Here is a 26627-nt window from a genome sequence, read left to right as displayed (position 1 = left end):
GCGAAATCCTAGCGAAATCAGAGTGTGTAAGGTGAGATGTAGGGACGACAGAGCAGCTTGCTGAGTGGGAGCCCTGATCAACCAATCGTCGAGATAGGAGTAGATGTGAACACCTTGAGTCCTGAGGAAGGCTGCTACTACTACGAGGCACTTGGTGAAGACTTGTGGTGTAGATGCCAGGCCGAATGGTAGCACTCAGTACTGATAGTGCCTGGGGCCTACCAGAAATCTCAGAAATCTGCGATGAGATGGAGTTATCACAATGTGTGTGTACGCGTCCTGGAGGTTTAGAGAGCAGAGCCAGTCTCCTCTTTGCAGAAGAGGAAGGAGGGAACCCAAGGTTACCATCTTGAACTTTTCTCCAGAATTGGACGAACGCTGCCTGATTTTTTGGGGATTAGAAAGTACCGAGAATAGAATCCTAGGCCTTGTTGGGAGTAGGGCACTGGTTCTATTGCTCTGGACTGGAGGAGGAGGGAAACCATCTGTTCCAGGAGTGGTGAGTGGTCAGATGTTCCCCACGATAGCCGAGGTGGGGAATCCGGTGGGATGGAGAGAAAGTTCAGGTGATAACCTTGAGAGATTATGGCAAGGACCCACTGGTCTGAGGTGATGGTGTGCCATCTGTTGTTGAAATGGCACAATCGACCTCCCACTGGTATCTGAGGCAGTGGAAGCTGCTTGCTGCTCTCTATGCAGGAGTCAAAAGCCGGAAGCAGGGCCCGGCTGAGGAGCTGCTTGTGGCTTTTGTTTCCGAGGTTGATGAGACTGGGCCTTCTGGAAAAGTCTCGTGGAACGACTTCTTAGACGGTGGTGGATAGGACTTCTTTGGATGGAAGAATGACTTTTTAGTATCCTTCCTGAATGGCTGTTTGGAGGAATACTCAGAAAGCATCAGAGAGAGTTGGCAAAGGGTCTCATGATGCTCCTTGAGTTTCTCCACCGTCCGCTGGATCTGTTTGCCAAACAGATTGTCTCCTATGCAAGGCAGATCGGACAATCTGTCTTGTACTTCAGGGCGCAAGTCCGAAGACTTAAGCCAGGCCCATCTTCTTACAGAAATGGCAGCTGCAGATACCCTGAAAGCGGTGTCGAAGATATCATAAGAGGATCTTATTTCATGCTTCCCTGCTTCAAAACCCTTGTGTACCAGGGTTTGAAGCTATTCCTGGAATTGCTGAGGCAGGGACTCTGCAAAGTCCTGTATCTGCTTGAATAAGACCCTATTATATTGGGTCATATACAGCTGGTAAGAGGCGATCCGAGAGATGAGCATTTATCCCTGGAAGACACGCCGGCCAATGGCATCCAGGAATTTCTGCTCCTTACCTGGGGGGAAGGAAGAGTGGGGTTTTGAGTGTCGGGCCTTCTTTTGGGCAGATTCTACAACCACAGATTGGTGATCCAGCTGAGGTTTCTGGAAACCTGGGGCTGACTAGACCAAGTAAGTGGTATCTGCCTTTTGGTTAACTGGAGCTACCGAACCAGGGTGTTCCCAGTTCTTTTTGAGAAGATCCAAAAGAACCTCATGAATAGGGATGGAGGTTATTTCCTTGGGAGCATCCAGAAATTGTAACAGCTCCATCATTTGGTGCCTATCATCTTAATCAGTCTGTAATTGGAAGGGAACCAACTCAGACATTTCCTTCACAAAATGTATGAAGGACAAGTCCTCTGGAGGAGAACGCTTCCTGCTTTCAGTAGGAGAAGGAGGAGATGGTAAATCATCGGTGTCTTGAGATGAATCATCAGTCCAGGTGTCATAGGGATCAGCACCTGTCCCTCTAGGAACCTGAGAAGGACAGGACGATGGTATTCCTGAAAGTCCTGGTCTAAGCTCTGAAGGCATCGAGGGAAGTACTGGAGGCACCGAGGGGACCGGTGCAGGCATCGAGGGGGCCGATGGCCAGATCGGCATCGATGGCTGAGGCATCGGCAGGACTCCCGATGGAGAAATACGGAACGGTGTTTCTCCTCCCGATGAAAGAGTAAGTGGAGAAGGCATCGGAGTAATTGGTGATCCAGGATCCATAGGTGGAATCAACCGAAAATGGGTAAAGGCTTACCGGAGTACCGCGGAATCAAAACTTTGAGAGGGGGACCCTTGTGGGGTATGAAAGTTTTTAGTAATTCCATGAGGAAAATTCCTGTCAGGAATCTCTGTGGAGCTCCTTAACCCGCGTGGCTACTGCTGCGTGGAAAAAAGAAGACTGAAGGGGGACCCCTGCTGGCTGCAGGTTTAGTGCCATGCTGGGCATGCCCAGTAGGTGCCAGTCAAAGTTCTAGAAACTTTGACAAAAGTGTTCCGTGATTGGGCTCATCCTGTGATGTCACCCATATGTGAGGACTACCATCCTGCTTGTCCTGTGAGAAATATATATATATATATGTATGTATGTATGTATGTATGTATGTATGTAACACCTCCTCCCCCCTCAAGCAGGTACATAAAATAATGGAATGGGACTTCCATATGAGAAGCGGTGTTCTTAGTTTATTTTGTGGGTTCTCCTAAATGGTCATGCAGATGATGAAGTGGACCTTTATGGTGACGGTATGATTTATCACAACTATTTCACTTGTGCTGTGAGGGCAGGAAGGAAACCCCTTCACTCCTACTCTGGGGGAATTCTGCGCAAAAAAACTGAAAATTCTGCAAACTTTATATTGGTCAAAATAACACAATTTACATGACAGTCTTTAAGTAATTACATTTTAAATTATTACAGAAAAAAGTTATTACTTAAAGTTACAGAATTTTAAATATTTTGAGCAGAATTTCCCTAGAAATTCACTGTAAGAGTGTTCCTTCCACATACAAACACCCTCAAACAGGCTCCCTCACTCTCTCGCACACACACACATCCCCTCAATACAGGGCCCTCTCTCTTGCATACACACCCACACAAGCTCCCTTTCTCTTTCACACATACATCCTCACACAGGCTACCTATGTCTCTCTCTCACACAGCCCTTCACACAGGCTCTGTCTCACATATACACAATCCCTTCACATAGGCTAGCACTCTCACATACACACAATCCCTTTTTCATACACATGAGCTCCCAATCTCTCACACACAAATACACTCCTTCACAATCTCCTCATATAGGCTCCCTCTCTCTGAAACCCACACTCAAGCATCCCCCCGCTTTTCTTACCTCCCATGCTCTCTCTCACACCCTCCTGGCTCTCTGTCACCCTCCCCTCCCCCACATTCCTCCCCTCATATAGGCTCCCTCTCTGAAACCCACACTCAAGCATCCCCCCCCACTCCCCCTCTTACCAACCAAGCTGTCTCTCACCCTCGCCCACACACCCTCGCCCACACCCCCTATCCTCTCTCACACACACATTCTCACTCACCGGCATCCCCCTCCTCTCATATAGGCTCCCTCTCTCTGCACTCAAGCATCCCCCCCACCCACCCTCTTTTACCTCCCATGCGCTCTCTCACACCATCCTGCTCTATCTCACCCTCCCCACCCCCCCTCTTACCAACCATGTTCTCTGTCACCCTCCCCTCTCTCACACACACACAATCATCTCTCAACGGCATCCCCCCCCATGCTCTCTCTCACACCCTCCTGCTCTCTCTTACCCTCCCTGACATACATTCTCTCTCACCGGCATACCGCAGGATGCACTCTGTTCGCGGCGAAGATGAAGGCCTGGCGCACCATTCGTAGCAAAAAGGGAAGGCCCTCGTGTGCCGTGGGATGCACTCCGTTCGCGGCGAAGATGAAGGCCCGGTGCGCCTTTTGCGGCACACAGGGGCCTTCCCTTTTCGCCGTGAACGGCACGCCGGGCCTTCATCTTTGCTGTGGGACGTGCTCCATTCGCTGCATGCCGGGGTCTCCTCTGCTATTTTCTGCGCGGGGGGGGGGGGGGGGGGGGGGGGATTCTGTGCAAATTCTGCGCTCCGCAGTAGCGCAGAATTCCCCCAGGGGTACTTCACTCCCCTCCATGATCCCCAACTCATTCATACGACTAGGCTGGCATAAGAATGTATCAAATTCCAAACCAACAGCAACTTTATTTTCCAGCTAAAACTATATACATGGCTGAGAAGTCAGAAAATCATGGGTTTTCATAACAGTGAATATTTCTACTAATGCTGACCTGGGTCGACCTGTTATTCGCTAAACTCTCTCTCTCCGCCCTAAGGGAGGGGTGAGTTGTTCAAGCCTGCCTTTATGAAAACGCTCATTCAGTGGCCATCAAATACATAATCACATTTCTTTTAGCCTTGCTCATATCTCCTTTGGTTTTGGACCTTTTCACCAATCTCCACATCACCATTCCCTTAGTGCAGGTTTCCCTGGACAGTGAGTTTCAAGAACATTTTGGGGAATCCCTTCACTTATAACCACCCCACACATGCTCCCACCCTGCATCGGTTTTAGATAGCAAAAAAACACCACTCCATGCTCAGGCCTCTGGGCCTCTCCATTTCACCACCCTGGTAAGCTCCTCCGGGGGAGAAGGAAATTGTTCCTTTCCCTCTGTGCTGGTTCCTCAGACCTCCACACATCAAAGGACACCATGGGAAACTCCCAATTTTGTGACCTCACCCCACTTCTGCACTTCTCCTTCTTGCTGCATGGTAGTTCCCTGAAGGGAAGGGGAAGGAAACTCACTTCTTGCCACTCTGCAGTCACCATTTCGTGCTTCTCTACTCCAGCCCAAACCCCATGAAGGAGGCAGATTCTTCTTCTCTTGAGGGGAAAACCTTTGGAAGGTTCCTGGGCCTCCCGGCTCACATAGCTGGAGGTCCCTAATCCCCAGCCTATACAGGCAAGAGCAGGGGAGGAAAAGGCCAAACTCCACAAAACTTTCTTCCTTTATACTACCCGCTTCTCTTTCAGCAACCAATCAGAAAAACCCAAATCTTTAAGAAAACATACACACATTTTCCCAAATCACATTATTAACTGTCTTATAGTGCTCCCACATATAGAATGTCGTCCAGTGGTCAACTAATATTATTGCAATGCAGAAACATGTAACATTTCCCAATACCAGATACATTGATAACTTGCAGACTCCGGGGGTCTTCTCCACCTAGAATCTTCGTACACCCCTGGTTCAAAGAAGGGCCTAAATAATTGGAGGGTCTCCCTACAGATATATATTTATACACACACACACACACACACACACAATATTACTACACAAAAAAACCCACTCATGAAACGAAAGTTAACAGGCAAAAATGATGACCAACATTTTTTTTTAATACTTATCAACATAATTACATATAAACTTAGTATGTTAATGCCCATAAAACCACCTTTTTTACAATACAATTTCCCAGAAAAAGTAGATGATGAATAAAGCTAAGCACAATATTTTTAATTACAATAATAAAAACCCTAACAAGGGAATTTTCAAGTGTTTAGTCCCAGTAAGTTTTGCAAAAATATCACATCGTAATGTCTACGAAGAGCCTCGATGTACAAGCATTGCCTCTGAAGCAGGAGGATTTCCTTTAAAAATTATTTAAATACATTCTTAAATTAACTTTCAAAGATGTCCAAACTGTGGATGAAAGAGTGTGCCTAAAAAAAATCTTGTCCTTTTCAGGTGAATTCTCCCTGGCAAATGCCTTTGTTTTGCCAAAATGGCTTCCTCAGGGAGAAAGATTAGGATGGACTATGAAACTACTACTCTGAAAACCCCAAAATAAGAAAAGTACTAATTGGTTGGATTTCCTAATAAAGACTGTAAGACACAAAGGCATATAAAAAACACTTACATAGTTGCATAAAAAGACCCTTATTCCGTGGTACATATTCTCTCAGTACTATAATGCCCATCGGCTTGATGTTACATGTACGTTAAACTAGTAAAGAACAATAAAAGAACTTTTATTATTTCCAATATTGAGTCATTTAAATACGATGTTACACTCTTCTCTGGCCTTGAACTCCAAGCCAACAAGATTTTTAAATACAACAGTCTATAGCATAATGTTAACCGCATAGAGCTTACCTCAGCCTTCCACTGCCAATTTTCATTGCCCCCACATCAAAATTAGGCCATAAACTGACATGATGCTGATGGTATTTAACTGCTACAAACAAACAGCAGATAAAGTGACATTTCAGTACCTTCTGTCAGAATTCCAAAGAGAGGCTAAATCCCAGATGATGCAACAGCTGTTAAATTCCTTCATTAACCCATTATATCTATGTCCTATTTAGAGGATAGATTCTTAAAACGTTTGGGACATAATAGTTTAAAAAATATTGTTTGAAAGGAAGAAAAGAAATAACTACAACTTCTACTGAATATTAAAAATTCACAAATTTTTTTTCAAAAAATCCTTTCCATTCAATTACCAAGTTAAGTCCAGCTCGTGTTACATTATTCCAGGTATAGATGTGATATTGCTCCCGGCGCTGTAATTGTAATGAAATATTTGCATCCCTTGGGAAAGTTAAACATTGTATTACCAAAACATTTAATTGATCAAGAGTGTGTGCCACATCAACCAATGTTTTACTATTGGTGATTCAAATTTACAAGTATGGATACAGCTTTTGTGCTGAATTATGTGTCATGATCGATAAAGTTGTGTGCCCTATATATAGTTTATGGTATGGGCACACAAAAGCATAATCTGAGATGATTTACAATCAAAATATCCCCTTAATATATGTGTAATAGGTAAAAAAGAATGTTGAAACGTTTGTACTGTAAGTACATTCTCAAATATTAAACATTAACATTAGACTGGCCTTCATGATCTGTGAGCTCTACTGCTGGTGACCTTGGTAGAGAATGTACTTGTTTATCGCCCATGTACGGGCGAATACTGGTTTGTTCTTAAACATTCTATTCAACTGTAATACATGGAAGTGTTTTAAGATGATCTTTTGAATAGTGTCTGATTTACATGAGAATGGAATTACACATACTGGACCATCAAATCAGGATGCTGTTGGATCTAAAGTAAAAGGTCTCTGCTGGCATATAGGCCACGCTTAAAAGCCCATCTGATTACTTTTGGTTGATAGCCTCTGTTAATAAACTTGGTATACATCTGATGCACTTGTGTTTTATATTCAGTGACAGAATCACATAGACATTTCAATCTTAAAAATTGGCCAGCGGAGATGCTGGTGAAAGCTATTGTAATGAAGAAAAATATTTCTTTCTGTTGTTTTAGTAAATATAGTATTTGCCAATGTTGCTCCTTGTTTAGAAATCAGTAAATCAAGAAATAAGATTGACTAATACTGTATTGTGAACTGTAAATTGGGATTCCTTGTATTAATCCATGAGGAAAAAGAAAGCAGAGAATCTTCTGATCCTATCCAAATGAAAAACACGTAATCTATATGTTCAGAACACACCTCTCTGGATGGGCCCCCCTTGGGCTGTGTACTCACCCAGATGTCGCCGAGAGCAGGCCAGGATATCATTAACATGCTCCTGTGACTGGGACACTGCATCTCCTCAGTGCCACTTAGTGCAGCCCCACATGCCGTCGTGCTGCTCCTATCCTGGAGCAGCACGACGCATGCACGCGCATATGCGCACATCATATAGGCCCTGCAGCGGGAAATGTTGAACGGCCCCCTCCATTGATGTCAGGCCAGCCAGTCTATTTAAGCAAGGGCCTCGCAGCATTACTTCACCTCAGCAAAGGGTCTCCTGTCTTGCAGTTCGTGTTGCTTGCATATTCCTGGTTCCTATTCTCCTGCGCTCCTGAATCCAGGCTTGCTTTCCAGCCTTGCCTCATCCAACCTTACCGTCCAGCCTTGTTTTCCTATCTTGCCTTGTCCAGTCTTCTCTTCTCCAGATATCCTCATCCAGCCCACTTTGTCCAGTCTCACTTTGTACTGTCCATTTTGTCCAGTGTCTTCTGTGTGTCTTTGTCCATCTTGACTTGACTCTCTGAATCTTGTCCTCTTGCCTGGGCCTGACCACAATTGCCTGTCACATAGACCTGACCACTCTTGTTAGCTGCCTGTCCTGACCTTGCCCTGTCTCTGACTCCATTAGTTTGCTGCCTGCCCTGACCTCGGTGTGCCTTTGGACTCTAGTTCTCTTCACTGCCCTAGGGACCAGCTTGTCCTGCCGGCTGCCAGAACCCAAGGACTCAACTTGCAAAGGAGGCGGCTGCTATAGGTGAAGCTCCAGATGTCTTGCTATAGGGCGGGTTCACCAGCTGTTGGCATAGGCTTCAATGGTTTGCCCTTGAGGCTGCATCAATTACACTGCAGCACAAAGGACTCACACACCTGCTGTTCTCCACACTATGAAACGTACCCAGAAGGGGATAAATATCCAACAAGTTGAAGGATATATGTATATCTCTTCAAAGTTGACTACATACAGGCAGGAGGGAGCCATAGTGGCATCCAATGATGTTCCTTTTATCTGTTTGAAAATATATTACATAAGAACATAAGAAATTGCCATGCCATCAAGCCCAGTATCCTGTTTCCAACAGAGGCCAAACCAGGTCACAAGAACCTGGCAAGTACCCAAACACCAAGAAGATCCCATGCTACTGATGCAATTAATAGCAGTGGCTATTAGCTAAGTCAATTTAATTAATAGCAGTTAATGGACTTCTCCTGCAAGAACTTAACCAAACCTTTTTTGAACCCAGTTACACTAACTGCACTAACCATGTCCTCTGGCAACAAATTCCAGAGCTTAATTGTGCGTTGAGTGAAAAAGAACTTTCTCCGATTAGTCTTAAATTTGCTACTTGCTAATTTCATGGAATGCCCCCTGGTCCTTCTATTATCTGAAAGTGTAAATAACTAATTCACATCTACTTGTTCAAGACCTCTCATGATCTTAAAGACCTCTATCATATCCCCCCTCAGCTGTCTCTTCTCCAAGCTGAACAGCCCCAACTTCTTCAGCCTTTCTTCATAGGGGAGCTGTTCCATTCCCTTTATCATTTTGGTTGCCTTTCTTTGCACTTTCTCCATCACAACTATACCTTTTTTTGAGATGCAGCAACCCGAATTGTACATAGTATTCAAGGTGCGGTCTCACCATGGAGCGATACAGAGGCATTATGACATTTTTTCGTTTTATTAACCATTCCCTTCCTAATAATTCCTAACATTGTTTGCTTTTTTGACTGCTGCAGCACACTGAGCAGACGATTTCAAAGTATTATCCACTATGATGCCTAGATCTTTTTCCTGGATTGTAGCTCCTAATATGGAACCTAACATTGTATAACTACAGCAAGGGTTATTGAAAATAAAATAGTTGTTCTTAAGAGCAATATAAGCTAATTCATATACAAAGGTACTAAAAAGTATTGAATAATCATTAGCTACTAGAGTATCAAGTATGATCTGAATTGCTGCATCATTCAGAATGCTGATGTATAAAAATGTTATATCTGCTGAGGCTATGAATGAACCAAGGTTATACACCAAAAATACAAGTTTTCAATATTTGAATAAAAAGTACAAAGTTCCTTATATAGTATTGACTTTTCAGAACCAGTGGGCGTAAAATGGAATCTACATATTTTGATAAAGGTTCCAACACAGAATCAGTGCCATCCTGGTGGCATTGAAAGAGATATGATTTTAGCTTCTAAATAAAAAAACTAGTATGTTTGGAAAAGATTCAAAGAAAAAAATCATAGACTTTAGAGGAAATACTTTTTTTTTTTTTTTTTTTTTTTGCAATACCCAAATCCAGGTGCTTTTTAAGCTGTACTTGTAGAGTACTGGTAGGGTCTTCATCTAAAGGCTGATAAAAAGTGGAATCATACAATTGCCAAAAATCTTCCTCATTATAAGCCTCAATATTCAAAATAATTATGCCGCCAACTTTATCCACCAGGCATATCGTAATTGTAGAATTCATGCTCAGTGTTTGACAAGCCATTCTTTCACGCTGCATTAAATTGTGAATCACGGGAAGAGGAATTGCTTCCATTATGTTAATGTTATGCATAATCAATTTTTCAAAAGTAGCAATTAATGGGTCAGGTGGACCTGAAGATGCACATTTAGGTTTACATTTTAGAGTTAAAGCAGGATATTGGGATTGGTTAGAAAAAAAGTGTGCTATTTAAAAAGATGCACGTGTGTCTGGAAGGAATCATATCTGATAGCGGGCACAGATGATAACCCTTCCTGTAATAAATTAAATTCATCATCTGTGTGAGAGATGATAAATTGAACACTGAAGATGTTAATGGAGTTGGGTCCTGGTAGTGTGCTTCTCGCGACTGAATTGTGTGCTCTGTCACATGTTGTCTATATTGCGTCCTAGCTGTGCCGTACTTTGGAAGGTAAAAAAATCTTGTGGCTGTGGCTAATCATTCAGCAGCATAGGGGGAAGATCAAAGGACACCGATTTCTGATTACCTTTTTAATTGTGGTAATTAAATGGAACTTCCATCTTTTTAAATATTTACATCATCTTAAAATAGCACACTTTTGTTTTATCCAACCCTAGCATCCTGAGTTAACTCTAAAATGTAAATCTAAATGTGCACCTTCAGGTCCACCTGACCCATTAATTGCTACTTTTGAAAAATTGATTATGCATGACATTAATATAATGGAAGCAATTCCTCTTCCCATGATTCACAATTTAATGCAGCGTGAAAGAATGGCTTGTCAAGCATTGAACTAAGAAATTCAGACATTTATTTATTTAGTTTTAGAGACCGACATTCAACATGTCATCACATCGGTTTACATATAACGAGTTGATAAAGAAAAAAAAAAAAGTTACATTGCAATAGAAAGTGGTAAATGAGAAAGTAAAACAAGGGGAGGGAGATGACCTCAAAACGTGGTTATTTCAAAATGCCTACAATCTTACTTAACCTCTCTGAAATCATCACTTACTCCTACACTGACAATCTCATGACGAACCTACCAATTCCCTTACTGTTCACTATATTTATAAATGATCTGGAAAGAAATACGACGAGTGAGATAATCAAATTTGCAGATGACACAAAATTGTTCAGAGTAGTTAAATCACAAGCAGATTGTGATAAATTGCAGGAAGACCTTGTGAGACTGGAAAATTGGGCATCCAAATGGCAGATGAAATTTAATGTGGATAAGTGCAAGGTGATGCATATAGGGAAAAATAACCCATGCTATAATTACACAATGTTGGGTTCCATATTAGGTGCTACAACCCAAGAAAGAGATCTAGGTGTCATAGTGGATAACACATTGAAATCGTCGGTGCAGTGTGCTGCGGCAGTCAAAAAAGCAAACAGAATGTTGGGAATTATTAGAAAAGGAATGATGAATAAAACGGAAAATGTCATAATGCCTCTGTATCGCTCCATGGTGAGACCGCACCTTGAATACTGTGTACAATTCTGGTCGCCGCACCTCAAAAAAGATATAATTGCGATGGAGAAGGTACAGAGAAGGGCTACCAAAATGATAAGGGGAATGGAACAACTCCCCTATGAGGAAAGACTAAAGAGGTTAGGACTTTTCAGCTTGGAGAAGAGACGACTGAGGGGGGATATGATAGAGGTGTTTAAAATCATGAGAGGTCTAGAACGGGTAGATGTGAATCGGTTATTTACTCTTTCGGATAGTAGAAAGACTAGGGGGCACTCCATGAAGTTAGCATGGGGCACATTTAAAACTAATCAGAGAAAGTTCTTTTTTACTCAACGCACAATTAAACTCTGGAATTTGTTGCCAGAGAATGTGGTTCGTGCAGTTAGTATAGCTGTGTTTAAAAAAGGATTGGATAAGTTCTTGGAGGAGAAGTCCATTACCTGCTATTAAGTTCACTTAGAGAATAGCCACTGCCATTAGCAATGGTTACATGGAATAGACTTAGTTTTTGGGTACTTGCCAGGTTCTTATGGCCTGGATTGGCCACTGTTGGAAACAGGATGCTGGGCTTGATGGACCCTTGGTCTGACCCAGTATGGCATTTTCTTATGTTCTTTTTACCACTTTCTTTCCAACCCAGCACAAATAAATGTATCTGAAACTTCTTCTCTCAACACCCCCTTTATATCCCCTCTGCACCTTTTGCTAAAAATTGCTACCTCATCCCTGCTACCCCGCCCCTGCACATCTCCCCTCCCCCGACCACCTTAGTTAATATACGTACCTCTCACTAAAATGTATGACATATGAACCCATCAAGTGAATGTAATTGGCTACCTATGATATTTATGTCATGATGTAAACCGTTGTGATCTTCATTTGGATTGAAGGTATATAAAATGGCTAAATAAGTAAATAAATGTGTGATTCCATTCTCATGTAAAGTAGACGCTATTCAAAAGATCATCTTAAAATATTGGCATGTATTACAGTTGAATACGTTTAAGAACAAACCAGTATTTGCCCGTACTTGAGGTCAGAGCCTTTGAGATAAATTAGTACATTCTTTACCGAGGTCATCAACAGTAAACACACACAGCGTGAAAGCCAGATTAAATGTGAACATTTAGTATGTGAGAATGTACTTACAGTACAAACGTTTCAACATCCTTATTCACCTAGTAAATATGTATTAAGGGGATATTTTGATTGCAATACATCTCAGATTATGCTTGTGTGCCCATTCCAGAAACTATATAAAGGACATACAAATTTATTGATCAAGACACATAATTCAGCACAAAAGCTGTATCCATACTTGTAAATTTGAATTCCCAATAGTAAAATATTGGATTGATTTGGCACATACCCTTGATCAATTAAAAGTTTTGGTAAGAACATAAGAAATTGCCATGCTGGGTCAGACCAAGGGTCCATCAATCCCAGCATCCTATTTCCAACAGAGGCCAAACCAGGCCACAAGAACCTGGCAATTACCCAAACACTAAGAAGATCCCATGCTACTGATGCAATTAGTAGCAGTGGCTATTCCCTAAGTAAACTTGATTAATAGCCGTTAATGGACTTCTCCTAAGAACTTATCCAAACCTTTTTTGAACCCAGCTACACTAACTGCACCAACCACATCCTCTGGCAACAAATTCCAGAGCTTTTTTGTGCATTGAGTGAAAAAAAACTTTCTTCGATTAGTCTTAAATGTGCTACTTGCTAACTTCATGGAATGCCCCCTAGTCCTTCTATTATTCGAAAGTGTAAATAGCTGAGTCACATCTACTCGTTCAATACAACATTTAACTTTCCCAAGGGGTGGACATATTTCATTACAATTACAGCGCCGGGAGCAATATCACATCTATACCTGGATTAATTAGCACCAGCTGGACTTAACTTGGTAGTCAAATGGGAAGGATTTTTTGAAAATTTGTGAATTTTTAATATTCAGTTGAAGTTATAGTCTTTTCTTTCTTTCTCTCTTTCAAATAATGGTTTTTAATGAAGGACTAACAGCTGTTGCATTATCTGGGATTTAGCCTCTCTTTGGAATTCTGACAGAAGGTACTGAAATGTCACTTTATCTGCTGTTTGTTTGCATTTAAATACCATCAGCATCATGTCAGTTTATGGCCTAATTTTGATGTGGTGGCAATGAAAGTTGGCGGTGGAAGGCTGAGGTAAGCTCTATGCGGTTAGCATCATGTTTTAGACTGTTGTATTTAAAAATCTTGTTGGCTTGGAGAAGAGTGTAACATCGTATTTAAATGACTCAGTATTGGAAATGATAAAAGCTCTTTTGTTGTTCTTTACTAGTTTAACGTACATGTAACATCAAGCCGATGGGCATTATAGTACTGAGAGAATATGTACCACGGAATAAGGGTCTTCTTATGCAACTATGTAAGTGTTTTTTATATGCCTTTGTGTCTTACAATCTTTCAGGGTCATTCATTCATCAAAATGCTTTAGGGCATGAATGCCTGCACGCATGAGTTATTTTTCACATTGTGCGATGCGTATGCAAATTCCAAAAATGTAGTCAAACGGGAGCAGTTTATGAAAATGAGGGATGTTTAACATTGTGTGTGATAGCATAACACAGGTTATGGAAAATAAAGTGGAAATAACTACACCTTTTTTCCTGGCATTAAGCTGTGCAATATATCTGAAATGGGATTCATGATATTTATTGCAAATCCCATTTGGGGAGGGGGGGGGGCGGAGAGAGACTCTTTATCAGGCTCTCATATTAGTCATCTATTTAAAGCACTATAGGAGGATCACCTAGTAACTCAAGGTGAGGTTTTGGTGGTGGTCTAGGGCTTGGGGGGTGGTTTTACATGCACAGAGGTACGAACAGCACAGTACACATCAGTGAGGATTTGATGTGATTTGGAATGAGGAAAGAGTACATTGTTGATATCTCATCTTCATGTACCTTTCCTCATTCCAAATCACATCAAATCTTCACTGATGTGTACTGTGCTGTTCATACCTCTGACTGTGCATATAATACTGCCCCCTCAAAACCTAGGCCACCACCAAAACCTCACCCTGAGTTACTAGATAACCCTAATACAGTGGTATATAGAGATGACTAAAAAGCATCTGTCTCTGGCTCTCTCTCCAACAAAGCATACTTTGTGGTAACTAAAAAAATTGCCCTAACCAACCCCCCCCCCCCTTTTTTTTTTTTTTTTTAAATGACAGGCATTATTCATGCGAAATTTATAGCATTTTGATGAATCTAGGGGTTTATTAGGAAATCCGATTGATTAGTACTTTTCTTATTTTGGGGTTTTCAGAGTAGTTTCATAGTCCATCCTAGTCCTTCTCCCTGAGGAAGCCATTTTTGCAAAACGAAGGCATTTGCCAGGAAGAATTCACCTGAAAAAAACAGAATTTTTTCTAGTGACACTTTCATGCACAATTTGGACATCTTTGTTTATCTTTCATTTACTTAAATGATTTTTAAAGGAAATCCTCCTTCAGAGGCAACGTTTGTTCATCGGGGCTCTTCATAGACATTATGTTGTGATATTTTTGCAAGAATTACAAAGACTAAACAGTGGAAAATTGTTAGGTTTTTTATTATTGTAATTAAAAATATTGTGCTTAGCTATATTCATCTGCTAATTTTTCTGGGAAATTGTATTGTAAAAAAGGTGGTTTTCTGTGCATTAAGATATTAAGTTTATTTTGTTAAGTATCAATAAAAACATTTTTTGTACATAATTTTTGCAGATTTTATCTTAAGCACAGATTGGAAAGGAATAGGAAACAGGATTAAAGTTGCCATGTTTCTTAAGGAAATCAGAACTGTAACTCCATCATTGCAATGGGGCAAACCCAGGACTGGGGCAACCTGTTTTGGTTGACCCAAGTGAGGTGGCAACACAGTTTATGGGCTCAGAGGCCACAGTAACATGGCTCTGTGCCATCATCACTCAATTACTATAGGTAATTCTGTGGCTCCTTCATCACTATCACTCTTGATTTTCCATTGTGCTTTCTCTGTTGCTCAGGTATGAGGACGGATGCAACGAGTGCAGGAATCAGCGTGAACACCTTTCACAGCCATTGTACCCCAAATCCTTGTTTTCCCAAAGTGACCTGCACTGAGACTCCTGGAGGTTTCCAGTGTGGTGCCTGTCCTCCGGGTTTCACCGGAAATGGAACCCACTGCACGGACATCGATGAGGTCAGGAGCCCAATTTGTCAGTTAGCTGAGGGCAGGCACTTGTAGTGGGAGGAGGTGTGGCCTAGCATGCACTGCACTGCCCATCACATGGATTTAATCCTGGGGCACGATTCTAAGACTTTTTCCTAAAGTCTCTAATAGGGATGTGAATCGTTTTTTGACGATTTAAAATATCGTCCGATATTTTTTAAATCGTCAAAAATCATTAAAGAGTGCGATACAATAGAAATTCCCCTGATTTATCGTGAAAAATTGTTAATCGGGTTTGTGTCCACTAACGGGAGTTATTTGGGGGGAGGGCGGGAAAACCGGCACACCAAAACAACCCCTAAACCCACCCCGACCCTTTAAAATTAATCCCTTACCTTCCCCCACCCTCCCACCCAAACCCCCCCAAAATGTTTTAAAATCACCCGGTGGTCCAGTGGAAGCCCTGGGACTGATCGCCCGCTCTCGGGCCATCGGCTGCCACTAATAAAAATGGCGCCGATGGCCCGATTAAAAAGAAAACCCACCCGACCCTTTAAAACTGACCCCTTAGCCTCCCCCACCCTCCCGACCCCCCCCCCAAAAACGTTTTAAAATTACCTGGTGGTCCAGTGGGAGCACGGGGAGCAATCTCCCGCTCTCGGGCCGTCGGCTGCCACTAATAAAAATGGCGCTGATGGCCCTTTGCCCTTACCCTGTCACATGGGTAAGGGCAAAGGGCCATCAGCGCCATTTTTATTAGTGCAGCCGACGGCCTGAGAGCGGGGATTGCTCCCCGCGCCCCCACTGGACCACCAGGTAATTTTAAAATGTTTTTTGGGGGGGGTCGGGAGGGTGGGGGAGGCTAAGGGGTCAGTTTTAAAGGGTCGGGGTGGGTTTTTTGTTTATCGGATCGGGCGCAGCCGATAAACAAAAAAACAATCGGGCCGGACAATAAAAATTATAAGATTTGAATCGGAACCGGAACCGAACCGATTCCGGTTCCGATTCACATCTCTAGTCTCTAATGGAAATCACTTTATCTCCCAGTGCCTCAGTTTATTATTCTATTTCTTCATTTCTCCTCTCTTTGGTAGCTTATACATCTTTCAGACATCAGAACTGTACTCCAGTCAGGCCATCCACCTCAGAGGTGGCCGCATATGTGTTTCTGTAGCACAAGAGACAGGAAAACAGCCTTCCATACTGTTTAAATGAAAGATGCAACATGAAACCTAGATTATAATTGTTGTTTCTCCAGTCCTTCTCATTTATCCATGACTAGGGCAACCGTATCCCTTTTCTCTTTCAGTGCAGCTTGAATCCGTGCTTCCCTCAAGTCTGGTGTGTCAATACAGCCCCAGGCTTCCGCTGTCACCCCTGCCCCCGGGGGTTCACCGGGCCCACATTGGAAGGTGTGGGATTGGCCTTTGCCAGAGAAAACAAACAGGTAATTCCCTACTCAGTCACATAGGTTTGCTTCCCCCCCCCCCAATAAACTCCAATAAGTCACCAAAGGGGGATGTCCCTTCTTCGTGTTTTGGAGGGATTTTGAGTGACTGTCCAGGTAGGTGAGAGGTCAGCAGACTATGAACTTGTGTACTTGGAAGGGGGTCTTCTCTTCTGCTGCAGTAAGCATCCATTTGTGCTGCGGCAGGAGAGCAGCCCAGCATGTCAACAAATTCCCTATAGCTGGCAATAGGGAGGGTTTCCAGGCATTGCTATTACTGCTACTATTATTTATCATGACTAGACCTAGGCAGTGCTTATAGACATAAGAGGCAGTCCCTTCTTCATGGAACTTATCACCTAGACAAGACAATCATACATTTTGAAAACAATGTAAAACTTTATTTTTTCTTACGGCCTTTGCTTAATGTTAGCTTATAGTGTATTCTTTGTTCTGTCTTTCTTATGTAATTACATTCTATTTCTGTTTTATTGTATGTTGCCTTACAGCCCAATAGGAATGAGTCAGTTTATAAATCTAAAAATAAATAAATAAAAATACACGAAGAACAAGATGCTATGGAAAGTGTATTTGTTGTAGAAAAGTGGTAAGGATTTAAAAGTGGCCTCAAAAAGGTGAGTTTTTAGACTGGATTTGAATATGGCCAAAAAATGAGCAAACGTTGACTCGAAAGACCTTTTCATATATATGCTACAGCAAGGTGGAAAGTACTGAGTCAGGCGGTGGTGGTGCAGAAGAAGGGCACAGATAACAGCAACTTGCCTAATGAATGGGGTTGTCATGAACGGACAGGCTGGACTCTTGGAGCACCCCCACAGAGGCAGTACAGGAGCTTCTCTTCTGCTATCCAACCCCCTCCCCCACAGGTTGAGTCCTAGGGTTCTGGAGGTTGGTAGGGCTTGTCTCCGTCTGTATATCATGGTGCAGGCTGTGAGCTAGATACAGGTATTGGCTGGAATTTAGACATAGGTGCTGGCTGGAAGATGGACACAGAGTACAGACTGGGACTTATAGACACAGACTGATTGCTGGGACTGGCTGGGGCTGGATACAGACACAGATTGAATGCAGGGACTATAGGGCTACACACTGAATGGCAGGGACCAGCTAGGGCTGGATCAGATACAGATTTGAGTACTGGGATTGGCTGGGGCTGGATACAGGATACACGGAAAAGACATGAATCAAGACAGAATTGGACTAGACAAAGACAGGACTGGACTAGGTCAGTGTTTAGATAAGGACTGGACTAGATAGAACAGGCAACAATAAATAGGAAAGACCAACAAGGCACAAGGTTGGCTAGGAGAGACTAGCAGGCCTAGAGGCCATAAGGTAAAGCAGATAAACCTAGGAAGGCACAGAGGATAGTAGGGTGGCCTGAGAGGCCACAGAGCAAGACCAGAAGGCCTGGAAGGACACAGAGCAAGGCAAGAAGCCAAGAGGCCACAGATCAAGGTGAGAAGACAAGGGAGGCCACAAGGCAAGACAGGAAGCCCAGATAGGCTACAAGGCGAGACAGGATAACCAGGAAAGAGTGGCCAGCTCAGAGAACTGAGGTGACTCAATGAAGAAGCCCTGAGGTAATTGAGTAGACTGGGTTAAATAGGATTGAGGCTGAGGCGTGGTGTGACCAGTGAGGATGTGACTGGCAGAACTGTGAGTGAAACTCACTGGAGGCCTCTGCTGGTGTGGCGGCATCCCACCAGGTAAAGCTGAACAATAGGCTAAACCATGACAGAATTCATGAGGAAGGGTGTAAGGAAAGAGGAGAAGATAGGTAATGAAGAGCTGCAGCATGAATGCATTTGTATGTGAATAAAAGAGGTTTGATTGTATATGAAAGCAAATGAAAAGCCAGTGTAGTGAGATGAGAAAAGACAGGTTATGTGATCAAACTGGTCATAGCAACGTTGAAGGAAGATAAGTGATGCAAACATTTGAATAGATTGCAGTGGAGAAAGATGGTTCAGAGAGAGGCCTGTGAAGAGCAAGCTGCAGTAGTCTAAGCAGGATATAATAGAGTGGATTAGCATTTACATAACATGCTCCAACAGGAAGGAACAGATTTTAGCTATGTTATAGAGGAACAAATGACACACATTAGCAGTGTTTTGAATGCGTCTGTGTAGAAAAGAAGAGATAGGCATCACAGATGACCTCCAAGGCTATGGGCTGTGGTAACTGATAGGATGAAAGTGTCATCAACATAAACAGAGGGAAGAAGGAAAGTATTTTTTTGGGGAAAGAAGAAATATAGGCTACTTTGCTACGGGGTAGCATAATATGGTGGCCCCAGTAGCAGCCAGGAGTCCTCCTGCTCATTGGCAAGCTCAGGCTGCTGGGCTCTAAAAATGGTTTGTTTGGCTACCCAGCTACATTCACCTAACTAGACAATAAGTCCCCTCAGCATGTGGTCCCTGCTTCTCTTAGGTAAACAAGAACTGAAAATTCATTTACACTTGAAAAAGAGGGCAGATTTGCTTTGATTAAAGCTCGCCTAGATACACAATTGTACACATTGGTAACAATTCAAATGTGTGGGATACAGTTCTTTCTTCGATTTTCGCCATTACTAGTTGTGTCTTTCCCAAAGACTCTAAAGTGGTAACTTTCAAAGTGACGCATGTAGGCACATGTGTGTGCCGGCATGCTCACATGGACGAGCTGATTTTATAACATGTGTGCATGTTATAAAATCAATGACGCAATACCCATTTCCCCAGGCCGTTCTGTTTACCCAGTTAAAGTATAGGACTTCCATAATCCCCTAGCTAGCCTGCCTTTCTTTTCCTCTGCCTGACCCGACCCTTAAAACCCCGCTGACTAGGCAAGACTATTTTTTTTTTTTACTTTCAAGCCATCCACAGCTGAAGTAAAGATATGCAGATAGGGACCCCAGAGTTATGCGCTGGTATCCTTGGGAAAATCAGGAATGCCCATGCCATGCCCATGCTCTGCTCCTTTTTCACAAAATATTTTTTGTCGACATTATGGGAGATATGCATATGGCCGCAGGCCTTTTAAAATCCGTGCGTCAGAGTCACGCCTGTATCTCCTGGTTTGGCCTCGCGCAAGTCTTTGAAAATCTACCTCTTAAGATATTGTTGTTGGGAATTACTACTTCAGATCTTGCTATATCTGCTAAAACTTGAAATTGATTTTTCAAATTATTATTGCGGCTCGTGAAATCTTCATTGGAAGAGTTCTAAATTACCTTGAGAAGCTTTCTTGCAGTGTTGGCTGTGGAGGGTTCATTTTAAGAGCCACTTGACAGAGATCAAAACATGATTGTGATCCCTGTATGTACCCGGATCAGTCCAGACTATGGGTTATGCCTCCCTTCCAGCAGATGGAGACAGAAAAACTTGAAGAGCACCCCCTCTTAACCTGGAGTGCCTCCTGCATCTCCTCAGTATTTCTCTGTCTCCAGCAGATGGAGGTGGTGCAAACCTTGTGGTCTTGACCTGTTCTTAGGGTTAAGGCAAACTCTACTTAAAAAAAAAAGGATCAAGCAGGATAACAGGCACAACCTCCCAGGGGGTAGGCAGGTCCTAGTGGGACCATCCCCCCTAGTAGTAGGTTTGAGGAGCTGGGGTCACCACGGGGCTTACCGTTCAGGAATACCGGTGGTCGGTCCCTCCACCCCCCACCCCCCATCCTCGGGGGCCCCCCCCCCCCCATCCTCGGCCCGGTCAAAAAAAAAAAAAAAAGAGTAAAAGGAGCAGCCTGTTAGCCTTCTCTGGGGTTTTTGGTGGCTGCTGTAAGTTTCAACGGGCTCCGGGTTGCTTACAGGCAGTTTTTCTCTTTGTCGGTCAGGTTTCTCCGACGCTCCAACTGCAGCCGCGACTTCTCCTCTGCCCGTCGGCACCTCCCCGTGCTCCCCGATGCTGCAGCCAACACACTGTTTGCCTGTGGAGAGTCGGCTTTCCGCCTCTTCTGCTCAGGGCTCTGCACTCAGTGCCTCTCCGGAGGGGAAGATAGCTGAGATAGGGGACCGGGATCTTCCACTAAGTCCCGCAGTGCAGTGAAGAGATTTGCCCCTCAGGAGACCCAGGCCGTTCCATTGCCGCTTAGCATGGGAATGGCGGCCATCTTGAATTCTTTGGCAGATGCATGGGCCAGGGCAGTGGGGGGAGGGGATCTCCCACCCGATTTATCTCCAGTCCTTGGCAGTCCTGAGGACCTTTTAGATCACGGCCAGGACTTTTGTGAAGGTGAGCCTGATCCCCTGGTAGGGGAAGGGGGTGGCACTAATGCCTTCATGCTTTATGTTGTGCTTTTAATGCAGAAAGCCTTTCTGGCTACCCATGCTCAGCAAAGCGGGGCTTCGCATCTGGGTCATCCTGAGGGGCCTCCCCAGAAAATTCCCAGGTGCCTAGACTCCCAGGCGTCCCTTTGGGTAATGAAGCTGTGGGGCTCCTCACTTCCAGACGGGCCCACCCTCCCGGACATGGCAGGCACTGGTGCTCTTGACCCGCTCGTGGCTCCTTTTCACCTACCCAGGACGGAACCAGATGAGGACCTAAGAAAGGCATCTCCTCTGGAAGGTGACGACCTGAAGGTTGTTCGTCTGTTCCACAGTGAAGAATTGGATTCACTCATCCCGTGGGTCCTGTCGGAGCTCCCCCAGGAAGTCCTGCCCCAGGATTCGGTGGGCCTGGTCCTGGTGGGATTGAGGGGTCCAGCAAAGACTTTTCCTTTTCATCCTATGGTTCAGCAGTTGATGACCTGGGAGTAGGATGTGCCAGAGGCAGGTTTTGCGAGTGGGTCGGGCTATGGACAAAAGTTATCCTTTACCTGAAGAGACCCTGGAGCTATTGAAGTTTCCTAAGGTGGACACCTCACTGTCGGCAGTGACGAAGAGAACCACTATCCTGGTAGCAGGAGCAGCGGCCCTCAAGGACCTCCAGGATAGAAAACTCGAGGTTCTCCTCAAGTGGATATTCGAAGTTTTGACTCTGGGTATCCGAGCGGCCGTTTGCAGTAGCTTCATGCTCCGAGCGAGTCTCCACTGGCTACAACAGTGTTGACTTCCAGAGACCTTCCACCTCAGGATTTGGCACAGGCGGAGCACTTGGAGGCGGCAGTTGCGTATGGAGTGGATGCCTTGTACAATCTTCTGCACACTTCCTCCCGGACTATGGCGTCCGCAGTATCCGCGAGGCAGCTCCTGTGGCTATGCAACTGGGCAGTAGATGTCTCTTCCAAGGCCCAGTTGAGTGTGTTACCGTTCAAGGGGAAGTTGCTCTTTGGTGAAAACTTGGAGCAGCTGATTAAGTCCCTGGGGGAGAACAAGGTTCACAAGCTCCAGAGGATAGGCCTAAGCCTTCCTGCCATCCCCGAAAGTGAGAACGGGCCAACAGAGATTCCCTCAGAGCAGGGCGCAGTCTGTGGGTCAGAGGCAACCTGTGGGCATGCCGCAAGCCTGGGTCTCTTCCTTTCGGGGTTGTAGGCCCTCTCACGATGAGCGTCGCTTCCGCATCGCTTGGATCCAAGTCCTTTCAATGTGTGAACCGCCCTTTGAACTTATTAAGCGGGCCACTTTAAAGGACCTCACTTTAAAAACTGTGTTTTTGGTGGCGATATGCTCGGCTCAGAGGATCTCTGAGATCCAGGCCCTTTCTTGTAGGGAGCCTTTCTTGCGGATTTCTGATTCTGGAGTTTCTCTTAGAACGGTTCCTTCCTTTTTGCCAAAGGTGGTCTCGGCCTTCCATTTAAGCCAATCAGTGGAGCTCCCGGCTTTTTCGTGTATCTCTCCAGATGTACCGCATGCGAGGGAGTTGAGGCACCTGAATGTTAGAAGGACTCTTTTGTGCTATTTGGAGGTCACCAATCCTTTCCAGGTTTCAGATCATTTGTTCATCTTGTGAAGCGGTGCTAAGAAGGGCCATAAAGCATCTAAGGTGACAATTGTGCGATTGTTGAAAGAAGCTATTTCATCTGCTTACATTTGTTGAGGCTGACCCGTTCCCGAGGGGTTGAAAGTGTACTCAATACGCTTTCAGGCGGCTTTGTGGGCTGAATGCCCGTTGGTATAGCCGCAAGAAATTTGTAGAGCGGCAACCTGGAAGGCTCTACATACGTTTGCTCAACACTACCACTTGAACATCCAGGCTCCGGACGTCAGCAACTTTGGAAGTAGTGTCATTCGAGCGGGACTCTCAATGTCCCACCCTGCATAGGGAAGCTTTGGTACATCCCACAGTCTGGACTGATCTGGGTATGTACAAGGAAAGGAAAATTGGTTCTTACCTTCTTATTTTCATTCCTGTAGTACCACGGATCAGTCCAGACGCCCTCCCTTTATGGGGGTTTTCACTAAGTTCCTTTCTTGAGAGTCTGCGCTGATATTCGTTGTTGCTGCAGAAAGCTACAGAAGAAGGCTACAGGTTTCTTCTTATTCTGAGTCTGGCATTTTTTCTTCCACTTTTGGTTAAAAGTTCTCTGTTTTGTCCTTGCTTGATCCATTATCATTCTCGTTTGTGCTTGGGTAATCTTTATACTGAGGAGATGCAGGTGGCACCCCAGGTTAAGAGGGGGTGCTCTTCAAGTTTTTCTCTGTCTCCATCTGCTGGAAGAGAGGCATAACCCACAGTCTGGAGTGATCCGTGGTACTACAGGAACGAAAATTAGCAGGTAAGAACCAATTTTCCTTTCAAAATTTTCAAATTATTTGTAAATCTTTTGAACAGTGAAGTGCCTATGCACTTTGATACATTGGTGCAACCTCTCATCAGATTATCCTGTGTGGTGCAGTTTTTCATTATTTTTTATAGAATAGTTGGGAGGTGGGGTGTTGGGAGAGAAGAAAATGTGGCTGACTTTGTATATGCCTTCTGGTTTCATTCTTGCTTTTATTTTGATGTAGCCTCATTGTTGGTCCAATGAAGAATTTAATTAAAAAAAAAAAGAAAAAGAAAAAGAAAATTAATGTGTTACAAATGGGGACAAAAGAAGGACCCTGCTCAGTGTCTTTGGGATGACTGGGAGTCATCTGGTGGCAACCTTGGTTACCAGGGCATAAAACTTGAGTCTTCTGTGGATTGAGGATGGACTTGCTGAGAAGGAGATGAGTTCTGACTCCAGGCATGGCACATGCTGGCAATCAAGTGTAACAAGGAAATGAAACTGAAAGTCTCACCTTTGGGGGAGACTTTCCTGCATCAAAGAATAGGGAGTTCTCTTAGAAACAATCTGGGAAAAAAGAAATGAGAGGAGGAAGGGAGGATGTTACAGATGAACTACTCTGTTAAACAATATTCCTCTTCTCTTCCAGGTATGCACAGATATTAACGAGTGTGAAAGCAGTAGTCATACCTGTACCCCAAATTCCGGCTGCATCAATACACGGGTAAACATCTCAATTTTCTATGCTACAGTCTATCCTACTCTTTTTCATTGCAGAACATAAGACCATCAAGCTCAGTATCCTGTTTCCAATAGTGGCCAATCCAAGTCACAAGTACCTGGCAGGATCCCAGGGGGCAGATAGATTCCAAGCTGTTTATCCCAAGAATAAACAGTGGATTTCTGCAACTCCACCTTAATGATAGTTTATGGAGTTTTCCTCCAGGAACTTGTCCAAACCGTTTTTAAACACAGCTACACTAATAGCTTTCACCACATCCTCTGCCAATGAATTCCAGAGCTTCATTATGCGTTGAGTAAAAAAATATTTTCTCTTATTAGTTTTAAATGTATTACCCAGTAACTTCTTTGTGTTTCCCATAGTCTGTATTTTTTGTTCCATCCCACTCATTCCATTCCACTCATTATTTTATAGACCTCTACCATATCTGCCCTCAGCTGACTTTTCTCCAGCTGTGGAATTTAGGTGCTGCAGTAGGTAGGAACAAAATCTTTCTGAGTATGTATATCTCCTTGACACCAAGGAGAACTGCAGCTCTTGTGTGGCTGTCCACACTGCATGATTGCACGGTTATTGCCTTCACTATCTTGTCCTTCCCACAGGGATCGTACAGATGTGGCGCTTGCATGCCGGGCTATGTTGGAGACCAGACCTCTGGATGCAGAAAGGAAAGTGAGCGGAGCTGTTCTAATGGTGCGCCAAATCCATGCCATGAGAAAGCTGAGTGCGTCATTGAACGAGATGGGACGACAACATGTATTGTAAGAATACCCCCTTCTCTCATTGGGATGCTACAGCACTGCAATACAAGGACTTAAATGAAAGTGCTGTTTGTGCCAAACCCTATGATTCACAACCTACTGGTTATATCAGTTTGGTGAGGTCATAGTGAAGAATTGCTAGTTTAATATGAAATCCAGGGTATGATGTATAGGAGCTGTGATGAACCTAATTGGGGGCCTATAGTTTTACTGACTAAAGCAGTGAACACTGATGAACAAGAAATAGGGTTATCAACTCGTTCCCTGTCATAAGCAACTGGTTGATCTTGTTCTAGTTTTATCCCAATGCATATATGGATTTGTAATTATGATTTTCTTAGAGAAATCAATGAAAAAAATCAGAAATACAGAGCTATGCATGCAACAGGGCAAAATTTGGACTGGACCAGCCTGTTCCTTATGATCTGGAGCCAGCTGGCAACCCTACCAGAAAATAAGGATTACTTACAAAAAAAAATCTGCCTTTTCTCCCTGAAAAGAGAGGTGACTGACCCTCCTGAAGTATATATCTACCCCTTTTCAGAGATCTAAAATCTCAAGAATGCGCAGCCTTTATTCCTAACAAAAGTATAATAAAAAAAAATATATATATAAAATATACTTTGGTAAAAAGAATTGAGACCTAAGAATAAGAACTAAACAGAGGCAGTAACAGAACTAGACATGGGCAAGTTGATATTTTGAGCAATTCAGCTAAGTGCTGCTGTATTAATGGGGGAGACCATGAGGAAGGAAAGTGAACGCTCGCCTATTGAGCCTTGTCAGCTTTCAGGTCATTGAAGACAGCTTGAGCCATTCCTGGTTTTGCGCCCCCCCCCCCCCCCTCCCTTGCATCTATGTCACTTATAATTCAGATCTTGCTAAGAAAAGATGAACTATAAGCCCATGGGTGCAATAGGAAGAAAATCAGGACCGGCTCAATCTTACTGAATTGCACTAGCAAAAAAAGAAACTTATCCAAGAGACAGTGGAAAATTAAAACAAAAAAATAATCTTTATTTTTTTGGCCAAAAGAATGGGACTCTTCCATCTTAGAGACAGAAGGTGATTCATTTTAGTTCCTTCTTTGTTGTAGTGTGGAGTCGGCTGGGCCGGGGATGGCGTCATGTGTGGGAAGGACACAGACATTGATGGTTTCCCAGATGAAAAGCTGCCATGCTCGGACAGGAAATGCAAGAAGGTAAGGACTCATGCTGGGCAATGACCATATGGCAGGTCATCCCAAGGAGGCTACTCCAGCCCTGTTTTTGCCCTCAGAACATTTATTTATTACCATATATCTGCCAACATTTTGAAGAAATTCACTCAAGGTGATATACAGCAAGTTGAACTGACCGTCCATACACAGAGGCACTACCGCAGTGAAACCTAAACGTCTTACATTAGGGTATAACTGGCCACAGCACATAAGAAATCCTTAATAATGGATTGGGGTAGTCTACAGTGGAAAAAGAATAAATGAGAAAGAACAAGCGTATCAAATCACATATGGATAAAGTA

The 26627-nt window shown here is 43.7% G+C and overlaps 1 protein-coding gene across 1 annotated transcript in view; it reads left to right on the top strand.

Annotated features, from left to right (window-relative positions):
• Nucleotides 1-26627, top strand: part of COMP (cartilage oligomeric matrix protein) — a 107259-nt gene that overhangs the window by 36353 nt on the left and 44279 nt on the right. Inside the window, exons 4-8 of the mRNA XM_029614477.1 lie at nt 15360-15535; nt 16815-16952; nt 24253-24327; nt 24948-25106; nt 26203-26307. Of these exons, the coding sequence (XP_029470337.1) occupies nt 15360-15535; nt 16815-16952; nt 24253-24327; nt 24948-25106; nt 26203-26307 (653 nt within the window). The remainder of the gene's footprint in view (nt 1-15359; nt 15536-16814; nt 16953-24252; nt 24328-24947; nt 25107-26202; nt 26308-26627) is intronic.

Source organism: Rhinatrema bivittatum, chromosome 8, assembly GCF_901001135.1.
Source record: "Rhinatrema bivittatum chromosome 8, aRhiBiv1.1, whole genome shotgun sequence".
In the NCBI taxonomy this organism is placed as follows: domain Eukaryota; kingdom Metazoa; phylum Chordata; class Amphibia; order Gymnophiona; family Rhinatrematidae; genus Rhinatrema; species Rhinatrema bivittatum.
The sequence above is the reverse complement of the archived record's forward strand: the minus strand, read 5'-3'. Positions and strand labels throughout refer to the sequence as shown.